Source organism: Bos indicus x Bos taurus, chromosome 16, assembly GCF_003369695.1.
Source record: "Bos indicus x Bos taurus breed Angus x Brahman F1 hybrid chromosome 16, Bos_hybrid_MaternalHap_v2.0, whole genome shotgun sequence".
In the NCBI taxonomy this organism is placed as follows: Eukaryota; Metazoa; Chordata; class Mammalia; order Artiodactyla; family Bovidae; genus Bos; species Bos indicus x Bos taurus.
In genome coordinates this window covers 6,382,627-6,394,996 of record NC_040091.1, presented here as the reverse complement: position 1 = coordinate 6,394,996, position 12,370 = coordinate 6,382,627, and the positions used below count along the sequence as shown (strand labels likewise).

At 36.8% G+C, this 12,370-nt stretch overlaps 1 protein-coding gene across 11 annotated transcripts in view; it reads right to left on the bottom strand.

The window, feature by feature from the left end:
• The window catches only part of KCNT2 (potassium sodium-activated channel subfamily T member 2), a 433,505-nt gene that overhangs the window by 263,316 nt on the left and 157,819 nt on the right, over positions 1 to 12,370 (bottom strand). For all 11 annotated transcript variants that reach the window (XM_027564397.1, XM_027564399.1, XM_027564402.1 and 8 more), the window contains exons 4-5: positions 10,017 to 10,065; positions 7,065 to 7,124 (exon numbers count right to left, since the gene is read on the bottom strand). In XM_027564397.1, coding sequence (XP_027420198.1) covers positions 7,065 to 7,124; positions 10,017 to 10,065 — 109 coding nt within the window. The remainder of the gene's footprint in view (positions 1 to 7,064; positions 7,125 to 10,016; positions 10,066 to 12,370) is intronic.

The following is a 12,370-nucleotide window of genomic DNA, read 5'->3' as shown; positions in this document are numbered from 1 at the left end:
AAAGACACAGACGGTATTCATGTGGCAGAGAAATAAGGATTTTCCTATCAGGCAAGCCTCATGGATATTTTGCCAAGTTGTGACAAACATGAACAGAATGATGATTTAAGTTCAGATCTGCTGTCTGTATGACAGAGGACGGAAGGAATGAATGCCAGGCATTTTTAAATTATTATCTGCTAAATTTAACACACACTTTAAAGAGGTTTTGCTCACTTTGGTGCTACCTATTAAGTCTTTTGATTTTAAAAAACTTTGATCTCCATGATAGTTTAAACCTTTTAAGTTAAAGATTAAGTCATGCTTATTTTAGAATATCTAAAATAGTGTGTACAAACATATATGTTGTATATGTAAATACATACATTATCTGTGTATATATATAAATATAAACAAATAAGAGGAAATTGTATGTAGATTTTATATTCAGAACTAGAAATATCAAACAGCAATATTAGAAATGGATTTCACTCCTAATGCAATATCCATTTCTTCATATCTGTCTATAATTTTTCTTAAAAGCCTAATTTGAGAGAAGGACCTCATTTGAAGTTCTGCTATATGGATTTACCTTATATATGTGCTATAAACAGTTATCACTTATTCATTCCAACAGTGTATCCAACAGCTTATTGAAAGAGTCATAAGAGTTCACAAATTTGACTGAACATATGAAAGGAAAAGGGCTTCCCTGGTGGCTCAGATGGTAAAGAATATGCCCACAATGCAGGAGACTCGGGTTTGATCCCTGGCCTGTGAAGATTCCCTTGGAGGAGGAAATGGCAACCTACTCCAATATTCTTATCTGGAGAATTCCACGGACAGAGGAGCCTGGTCGGCTACAGTCCATGGGGTCTCAAAAGAGTTGGACATGGCTTAATGACTAAAAGACAACAATGAAAAGAAAAGAAATCCTCCCCACATCACATAAGCCCTTGTTATCCTTCGTGTTGTAACACACAAGACTCAACCACCATGACCTAGACATTAATGTCTATGAAGGTCAGAATGAAAATATTATACATCATCTAGCCCTATCTACTAGGTCTTATAATCTTTGCTCTCATTTTATAAATTGCAGGAATTAATTGATTACAAAGGTCAGCACCATAAAATCACAAGGGGAAACTATAATTCCATCTTGAGTCTGTGCTTGTTAAATGACTGCTAGCATTTAAAGCCTCAAAGTTAATTTTATATAAAGTTTTAATTAGAATTTGGAGCAAATACACTCACGAACGCAAATTAATATTTTGACCAGTTTATGTATTTGTAGATACTCTTGTTACAGTGGAAAATATTTCATTAAATTAGAGAAAAACACCCACATCCTTATTTTTCAGTACATCACTTTCTGTATACTACATTCAACATTTATCACATGCATACAAAGGACCTTAGAAGATAACACCTTGGATATTAATTTACTCGATTGTTTTCTTTCTCCTAAGTTTCCAAAATCCAAATTTGTCGATCAGTACATATTTATGGGCTTCCCTGGTGATTCAGCAGTAAAAAATCTGCCTGCCAATGCAGGAGAAGTCGGTTTGATTCCTGGATCAGGAAGATCCCCTAGAGAAGGAAATGGCAACTCACTCCAGTATTTCTCCCGGGGAAATCCCATAGACAGAGGAGCCTAATGGATACAGTCCATGGGATTGCAAAAGAGTCTGACACAACTTAGCAACTTAACAACATATTTATGAAGTAGCTATTTTGACGAGGAGCTGCTGCTGCTGCTGCTGCTAAGTCACTTCAGTCATTTCCGACTCTGTGCGACCCCATATACGGTAGCCCACCAGGCTCCCCTGTCCCTGGGATTCTCCAGGCAAGAACACTGGAGTGGGTTGCCATTGCCTTCTCCAATGCATGAAAGTGAAAAGTGAAAGTGAAGTTGCTCAGTCATGTCCGACTCTTAGTGACCCCATGGACTTCAGCCTACCAGGCTCCTCCGTCCATGGATTTTTCAGGCAAGACTGCTGGAGTGGGTTGCCATTGCCTTCTCCATTGACGAGGAGATTCACTAATAAATCATTTAAAGAGCCCTCCTCAACATCTCCTTCTAAACTGTCTGTCACTAAGTTAGTACTTTCTAGGTAAGTTAGGGTTGAGTGGCTACATATATGCAAAATTTTCCAGCTTATCTCCTCCAACTTCAAAATATTCTTTCAGGCACCATTTTCCATCTTCAGTGTTCTCAGAAAAGAACAGAATGTATCCAAAGCAAACTAGTAATCCTCAACTTCCTAATCTAGCTTATTCTTACTTTTTATAAATCTTGCTTTATCCATCATTTTTCCTGTACCTTCTACCAGCTCATTTTAAATCATGCAGATTTTTACCATCACAAGGAAATCTTCCACCTCATTCTACTACTTTTAGTGAGCTTCTATACTGATCAATCAACAATCTTCATCTGAAAATTTTACTCTCAGTTGTACTCCTTTGAAACTGGTCTCTTAAGGGTGAATAACAAATGATCTCCTAAACTGTAAACCCAATTGCTTTTCTCAAGCTTCTTACTAAACCTGCCATCATTCATATCTTTCATCTAATATTTTCTCTTAGTCATTCTTAATATTTTATTTTCTTCATAATCAGTAAATAAATTCATCTGTGTTTATTTGGAAACCATGCACCCTTTTCTTTCTACATTTTCTAATTCATCCATTTTACCTGATTAGACACTGGTATTATGTTCTTTAGGTGACACATATAAGAATTTTATAAAGGAAGCCAGGGGAAAAAGGTGAGTTTGAAAAGATTTCTTGCTCCAAATTAAAGATTAAAAAGTAGTCAACAGAATGTTACCTTTAAGACTTTATGTTGTGAAATGAGAAAGAAATTTATATGCTAGATAAGAATCCCCTCAAAACAGAAACTTGAGTGTGCTTGTTTATATGGTACATGCAATAACTGTGAACTGGAAATCAGCAATAATTATGACAACCATTCCGAAGACTTTCCACCCTTCTCACTTATTCCTCTGTCTGCCCTCATTGCTCTATTCTTTCAAGACCCACAACATAAGCATTTCCATTAACATGGGTCATCTCTTCTCCATTGGTTACTATCCCATCCTTAATGGACTTGCATGCTTTCTTCAACATTTCACTGGAAATGACTGCCAAAGCTTAATAAATCTCTTCTGCAAGTCCCAGATCTTCCTTTTCAGTTCTCTGCATATTACACCTATTTGTCCAAAAATACCTCAAATTCATCATTCCCAAAACAATTTCCATTATTCCATCTATCTTGACCCCAATCTGATTTTTTTCCTCGATGTAATTTTTCTTGGTTTTACTGCCTTGTACTGTCATTTGGATTTAGGAAATCTTAAAATGATATTTCACATTTTGTTCTCTTCTTCTATCTCAACCAATCTGTTGATGATGTCTTCACTTTCTACTTTCATGACTTTTCCTGCATTGAAGTAATTTATTCCTCTCACCTGGCCAAAACCTCACTCCTGCTTTTCCTTTTCTACTTCAATTGTGTCTTAGCAGAGCATATGGACTTCAGTGGAATGTCTCTTTGACTTCTCCTTGCGCAGATGTTCCAAACTAATACTCCTAAAACTTAGTTACAATTACAGAACTCTCATATTCAACATCCTGCACCAACTTCCCATTCTAGGTTTCTCTACAGGGCCCTCACAATACTGTAGCAAACTTATCCCAACATTTTCCCAAACACACCATATGCTGCCCAAACCTAAATATTTATTCATTCTTCCAATTTTATATGCACATTTCTTATTTTATTCCTTTGCTAATTCTACAAATCCCTGTTGTTCTGCCTTTTTTTTTTTTTTTTTTAAGTGAAATTATGATCTTACTTTAGTGAAATCACTGGTTCAAGAACTCTGCTTAATAGGTCTTTTCATCCCATGATATAACCTCTCTCTCTGGTTCCTCTGCCTTTTCTAAATCTAGCCTTAATATATGGAAGTTCATGGTTCATGTACTGTTGAAGCATGGCTTGGAGAATTTTGAGCATTACTTTGCTAGTGTACCAGATGAGTGCAATTCTGCAGTAGTTTGAACATTTTTTGGCATTGCCTTTCTTTGAAATTGGAATGAAAACTGACCTTTTCCAGTCCTGTTGCTACTACTGTTTTCCAAATTTGCTGGCATATTGAGAACAGCACTTTCACAGCATCATCTTTTAGGATTTGAAACAGCTCAACTGGAATTCCATCACCTCCACTAGGTTTGTCCATAATGATGCTTTCTAAGGCCCAGTTGACTTCACATTCCAATATGTCTGGCTCTAGGTAAGTGATCACACCATCGTGATTATCTAGGTCGTGAAGATCTTTTTTGTTCAATTCTTCTGTGTATTCTTGCCACTTCTTCTTAATGTTTTCTGCTTCTGTTATGTCCATACCATTTCTGTCCTTTATATGAGCCCATTTTTGCATGAACATTCCCTTGGTATCTCCAACTTTCTTGAAGAGATCTCTAGTCTTTCCCATTCTAATATTTTCATCTATTTCTTTGCATTGATCAAAGGCAGAGGAGCCAGAGATCAAATTGCCAACATCCATTATATCATCGAAAAAGCAAGAGAGTTCCAGAAAAACATCCTCTTCTGCTTTACTGACGCCAAAGCCTTTGACTGTGTGGATCACAAGAAGCTGTGAAAAATCCTTAAAGAGATGGGAATCCCAGACTACCTGACCTGTCTCCTGAGAAATCTGTATGCAGGTCAGGAAGAAACACTTAGAACTGGACATGAACAACAGACTGGTTCCAAATCAGGAAAGGAGTACATCAAGGCTGTATATTTCCACTCTGCTTATTTAATTTATATGCAGTGTACATCATGCAAAATGCCAGGCTGGATGAAGCATAAGCTGGAATCAAGATTGCTGGGAGAAATATCAATAACCTTAGATATGCAGATGACACCACCTTTATGGCAGAATAACCTCAGATATGCAGATGACACCACCCTTATGGCAGAAAGTGAGGAGGAACTAAAAAGCCTCTTGATGAAAGTGCAAGAGGAGAGTGAAAAAGTTGGCTTAAAGCTCAACATTCAGAAAATTAAGATCATGGCATCTGGTCCCATCACTTCATGGGAAATAGACGGGGAAACAGTGGAAACAGTGTCAGACTTTATTTTTGGGGAGCTCCAAAATCACTGCAGATGGTGACTGCAGCCATGAAATTAAAGACGCTTACTCCTTGGAAGGTAGATTATGGCCAACCTAGATAGCATATTGAAAAGCAGAGACATTACTTTGCCAACAAAGGTCCGTCTAGTCAAGGTTATGGTTTTACGAGTGGTCATGTATGGATGTGAGAGTTGGACTGTGAAGAAAGCTGAGCACCGAAGAATTGATGCTTTTGAACTGTGGTGTTGGAGATGACTCTTGAGAGTCCATGGACTGCAAGGAGATCCAACCAGTCCATTCTAAAGGAGATCAGCCCTGGGATTTCTTTGGAAGGAATGATGCTAAAGCTGAGACTCCAGTACTTTGGCCACGTCATGCAAAGAGCTGACTCACTGGAAAAGACTCTGATACTGGGAGGGATTGAGGGCAGGAGGAAAAGGGGATGACAGAGGATGAGATGGCTGGATGGCATCACGGACTCAATGGACATGAGTTTGAGCGAACTCCAGGAGTTGGTGATGGACAGGGAGGCCTGGCATGTTGCAGTTCATGGGGTCGCAAAGAGTCGGACACAACTAAGTGACTGAACTGAACTGAACTGAAGAGGAACTAAAAAGCCTCTTGATGAAAGTTAAAGAGGAGAGTGAAAAAATTGGCTTAAAACTCAACATTCAGAAAACGAAGATCATGGCATCTGGTCCCATCACTTCATGGCAAATAGATGGGGAAACAATGAAAACAGTGACTTTATTTTCTTGGACAGAAAAATCATTGCAGATGGTGACTGCAGCCATGAAATTAAAAGACGTTTGCTCCTTGAAAGAAAAGCTATGGCCAACCTAGACAGCATATTCAAAATCAGAGACATTACTTTGCCAACAAAAGTCCATCTAGTCAAAGCTATAATCTGTCCAGTAGTTATGTATGGATGTGAGAGTTGGACTATAAAGAAAGCTGAGTGCCGAAGAATGGATGCTTTGGAACTGTGGTGTTAGAGAAGACTCTTGAGACTCTCTTGGACTGCAAGGAGATAAAACCAGTCCATCCTAAAGGAAATCAGTCCTGAATATTCACTGGAAGGACTGATGGTGAAGCTGAAACTCCAATACTTTGGCCATCTGATGCAAAGAGCTAACTCATTTGAAAAGACCCTGATGCTGAGAAAGATTGAAGGCAGGACAAGAAGGGGATGACAAAGGATGAGATGGCTGGTTTTCATCGCTGACTCAATGGACATGAGTTTGAGTAACCTCTGGGAGCTCGTGATGGACAGGAAAGCCTGGTTTGCTGCAATCCATGTGTTCGTAAAGAGTCAGACATGACTGAGTGACTGAACTGAACTGATGAACCCCCACTGAGATTTATTTGCATCTCATGGGATGTACTTATTATTCCACCTTGTATTATTATTGCCTGTATAATCTTCTCCTGCCTACCCTCATTTCTGGATTGTAAACTCATTAAGAAAAAAAGAAAAAAACAAACAAAAAACAATGCACATTGTGGTGCTCTTCATTAAACAAGAGCTCAATAACCATTTGTTAAATTGGGTTAGCCAAGCAAAGTTTTGCCAAAAATTAAGGGAATTCATTTTAATAATTCCTAACAGACACACTTTTCTCCCTTAGTGTTTTCTGTACAGATCAGGAGAAGAGGTTGAGAACAATAAAAAGCCAAACAATTTCATTCACTTGCCTTATATAAGCATGCATACACTGGGTAAATTAGACCAGAGGAATTAGTGAAGTGTGTTTAAGCCACCAAGGAAAACATTACTATATTACCACAGCTTTTTATTACATACTGGAGAGGCCCAAAATAATTAAAGGGGTTTAAGAAGATCTTGCTTTAGCCCCGGAGTGTGAATTATAAATAGACGAATACTAGGTAAATGCTAGTAGTGTGTTCCACTGGCAGAAAATTTCTAATTAAAACAACTTACCTTATAACTGAGATAACCAAGCAGTATTGTTTCAAAGAGACTTATCAGTGCCACTAAAACCTAAAATATAAATTATGCCTTAATGAGAAGATGCAAAAAAGATATATATTCTGAATATACTATCAATTTATAAATATATGCCTATGTATGTGTGTGCACATATGAGTATGTATATATATCATATATGATATAGGGATTGAAACCGTATACAAGGCCTCGTGTCCTTGTCTTTTGGAGTAAAATGGTGACTCAAGAGTTAATGATTGGGAAATATGAAGATACAGAAACAAGAAAATCTGTTGGGCTAAAGAACTGATAACAATTTAGACTATAATTCTGGTACATAACAGTATCACTGAAATCCCACAGAAAGATACAGATAAAAGCCTGTTTTTACAGGAAGCAGACTCCCTGTCCAGATGAAAACTGCTGACCATAAGAACATACACCCTAGACTAGTTGAAAGCAGAAGGTTGATCATGCTCAAAACTTCACCTTGATGCCAACCAATCCAAGAAATGTCCATGAGCTGATTACACCCTGCTTTTTGAACACTATAAAACTCCTCATATCCCCTCCAAGAGGGGTCACACAGTCTTCAAGGCATTAGCCCACTGTGGCCCCCTTTGCCTGGCAAAGCAATTAAAGCTACTCTTTTCTACTTCACCCAAAATTCTGTCTCCGTGTTTCTATTTGACTCTGGTGAACAGAGACCGAGTTTCAGCAACAGAGGTGCTGTTTGACACTCTTAACTTCTATATACAAGTGGTAGGGAGCAGGCTGTCCTGGGCACTGCAGTTTAGTTTTTATAATGTCTAATACTCCTCAGTAAGTCTTTTAAAATTTATTACCACAAATGTTAAGTGTGGGATTAGAATAGTCAGATGACTGGAATTTGAATGATATGTATCCTTGATACACACAATCACATGACTGCTCCACCATAAAACCAGCCACACAGCCTCCCTCTCAGTTCACCTGCCAAAAATGGCAGTTCCCTACAGAAAAATCAAAGAATACAAGCTTGGAGTTAGAGGGTATTTGCATCCTATCATCCACCTCAAACAAAGGTAAACAGTAACATCCTTGAACATTAAAGCAAATGGTCCAAGATACTTTCAGATTCCGTCTGAACAGACTTCATAACCAATCCCTGTTCTGCAGTGGACATGGGCATCCTGCACTGCCCTAGACAAGTCCCCGCCTTTCTCTCTCTTCTCTACTCCGCATACAATTTCCTCAGCTCAACTCCCAAAGAACAGTGGCTCCAACAGAAAGGACATCCAAATTGTCTTGTGTTAAAGACTCTAAGCACTTTGGGAGAGAGGAATACTAAGCAAGTATCAACATGAAGTATTTAAGGTAACAAATATATTTGTTCATAGATTTGTGAGGGTTAAGTCAACCTGTCAGAAAAGCAGATGCCCTAGAGTTTTAGATTCTGACTCCTGTTTTAATGAAAATTTTGATATAGGTGCATATTAAAACATAAGGATAATTTAAAAACATATGAATGCATGACAATATAAGTAAAATAAGTCCGGAAGTGCATACAGTAGCCAGACATTATTAAAATAGAAAAGTTGAACTTTTTAGAGTTTCCCCACAAATTTTCTAACTCATGTGTGCCATTCTAAAGGTACACTTTGTTAGGTGACCTTGAAACCATTTTCAGGATGAATTACTCAAAATCCTATTGAAAAATGAGCGTTCATATTTAAAGATATCACTCTTAAGTAAGAAACAATTTGAATGATCAAAATATATTTCAAGGCCATATATAATTATTCAGAAAAATACTAACTTACTTTATATGTATGCACCTCACTGATGGATAATATAGGAATCTAACTCAGAAATTAAAAACTGCATTTTTACTGAAACTAAAATATTTGAAAAGAGTTATTTGTAAGTTAATGACACTGCTATAAGATTCACTAAAAAAAAAAAAACACAAAACACAACTTATAAAATAGGAAATATGCAAACACAGTAAAAACTTGATTTCATAGTAATAAACACAATGCATACATAATCAAAATAATTCATAGTTGCATATAAAATGTACAGATCTCAGAATCACCCTGATGTTAAATGACAAACCAAATATTTTATTTTAAAGTATTTTAATGTTTGCTTATAAACAATGAGTCTTAGAATCTTTCCATTCCTTCCAGATTCAACTATCTTCCAATCTCTAATGCTTTTAGTCTTAGAGACTCTACTCTTTGAATAATTTTTGCTTTTAAAAATTAACAAAACTAAAAAGCATCTGAAGGAAAGAGACAGGAGTAGAGGAAATGTGAAGTTGTAAAAAGTTTGCTAGGCATGAAAATCAACAGAAAAAAGAACAAAGAACAACACACAGGACTCCAGGAAACACACCAAATATGTAATTCAGAAGCACTGTTCCCTTCACATTTCCTTACTCCTTCTTCAGGACCCTTTTAATGCCAGAGCATACTTTTTGTTTATTTGCAAAATTATCTACTAAGGGACCAAGCTCTTCCCATTGGTAATAAGAGCTATTGGTTCATTTGTTTATTCATTTAACAATTATTCATCAAGATTCTGCCATGCCCCTGATATTGAGAACATAAGGTAAAAAGGCAAACGTGGTTAAGGACTTTTGACTAATTTTTCAAACATGGATGTAACCTAAGAATTTAGGAACACATAAATTAGTTTGGAGAACTTGTTGTTATTTCAAACATTGTTTTACTCAAGCTTTCTGAAGTCTAATCCTGACCATGAGGAAATTCTCAACAGGTAGAATGCAAGGCTCAGGTTAACAAAAAGAAATAAAAACTTCAAGATGTGCATTAAGGTTAATTAAACAATAAACAATTTTAATTGTTTATTTTTAATATCAATAATTTTCTCCCCAATAGTACTGCCTGTAAAATATGAGTACATCTAGACATATAGGAATAAAACAAAATTGTACATAACCTGTAAGCCCCATAAAGGTAGACTTCTGTTCACCCAAAAGATATGAGACCTATAAAAAGAATGATAAGACATTAGATTTTTCCAAGTGAAAAAAAACATTCATTTTCAAATTTTGATAAAAGTTGAAAATATTTAAATGTTGTTAACATAAAGAGACAATAAAATAGAGACAATATATTAACATCAAAATTAAAATTAGGGAAAAAACCTTTATACTGGTTTAATTTTCTTTTTGGTAATATTCATTTCTATTTCAGGGAAAAAACTCGTCTTTATTTTGTTTTCGGTCTCATACTAATCAAAAGAAAAGACCATGGACTCTTATTTAAAGAATGAAAATGCCAGGGGAGAAAAATTCCAAACCATTTGCTAATCAATACTCCAGTGAAAAGTCACTTAAACACCTTCAATAAACTCTAGCATTTTATTATTTTTAAACAACATTTTGTCAGTACAAATTCAACAGTAGAAATAATCAGAATAAAGTCAGTAACTCAGGTTGAAGGGGTGGCTCAGACAGTAAAGAATTCACTTGCCAAGCAGGAGACACAGGTTTGATCCCTGGATCAGGAAGATCCCTGGAGAAGGGAATGGCAGCCCACTCCAGTATTTATGTTTGGGAAATCCCAGGGACAGAGTAGACTGGGGGGCTGCAGTCCATGGGTCACAAAGAGTTGGACATGACTGGAGCGACTAACACTTTCAGATTGTAAAGCACATTAATATTTGGGCTTTCCTGGTGGCTCAGATGGTAAAGCGTCTGCCCACGATGCGGGAGAACCAGAGTTTGATCCCTGGGTTGGGAAGATACCCTGGAGAAGCAAATGGCAACCCACTCCAGTATTCTTGCCTGGAAAATCCCATGGACAAAGGACCCTAGTAGGCTGCAGTTCATAGATTCGCGAAGAGTTGGACATGACTGAGCGACTTCACTCAGTCTAACTAATACTAACACTTTCAGATTGTAAAGCACATTAATATTTAGATTCGTATTAATATTTAATAAAATATTTAATATACCACCGCCAAAAAAAACTGTGACTGAGGTTAGCATAAAACATTATGCAGAATAAGGAGTAATTATCTTTAAATGTGTCTTAAAAGTGCTATTATCTTTGATGCTAAAAATCATTTATAGTCTGCAAAGAACATCATATATTCTAATGTACGACTAGTTACAATTTTTCACTGTTTATACTTCATCCCTATCTACATCATTTGGTGCACAGCTGATTCAAATACTAGTCATTCCCAGCAACATACTCTACTCAGGAAAAGATGAAAATAGCTATATTACATTGCCCAAAAAATGCAAACAAAAAAACTACAAACAGAACTAAGCCCACTCACTACAGTGATAAAGTATTCGAGGAATCCCAAAAGAGAGTGTGTATTTTTAAATCTTTGAATCATTTTATTTTGGGTAATATGTTAAACAAACACAAAGAGCAATAAACTCTTTAAAATTCCTTGTTTAAAAAAGAACTGTAAAATTTAGAAGACTATTCAAAGAAAATACCTAGTATATTCACTTGCTCCTTGGAAGTAAAGCTATGAAACCTAAATAGCGAATTAAAAAGCAGAGACATCACTTTTCGGACAAAGGTTCATATAGACAAACCTATGGTTTTTCCAGTAGTCATCCAGTATGGACGTGAAAGTTAGACCATAAAAAAGGCTAAAGTGCTGAAGAATTGATGCTTTCAAACTGTGGTGCTGGAGAAGACTCTTGAGAGTCCCTTGGACTGCAAGATCAAACCAGTCAATCCTAAAGGAAATCAACCCTCAATATTCATTGGAAGGACTGATACTGAAGCTTCAATACTTTGACCACCTGATAAAAAGAGCTGACTCATTGGAAAAGACCCTGATGCTGGAAGAGACTGAGGGCAGGAGGAGAAAGGGACGACAGAGGATGAGATGATTGGATGGCATCATTGACTCAATGGACATGAATTTGAGCAAACTCTGGAAGAAAATTAAGCATAGGAAAGCCTGGTGTGCTGTAGTCCACAGGGTTGCAAAGAATCAGACATGGCTTAGCAACTGAATTATAACAACAATCTAGTATATTATTCTTTGTGATTCTAGAATATAACATTATCTGGATTACTGACTTCTTTTGCTCCAAACCAAACCTGCACCATTTCCCAGCAAAATAGGTCTTCTCGGCCTTTCACATCTCAGTAAGTGGCACCAAATTTCATTGTGTTTGGTTAGCCAAAGACTTGGGCATCATCTTAGGTGCTTTCCTGCCATCTATCTATAAATACTGAATACATGAGTCACCAAACCCTTCCAATTCTTTCCACCAAATATCTGTAAAATGTATCTACTTCTCTTCATATCTATGG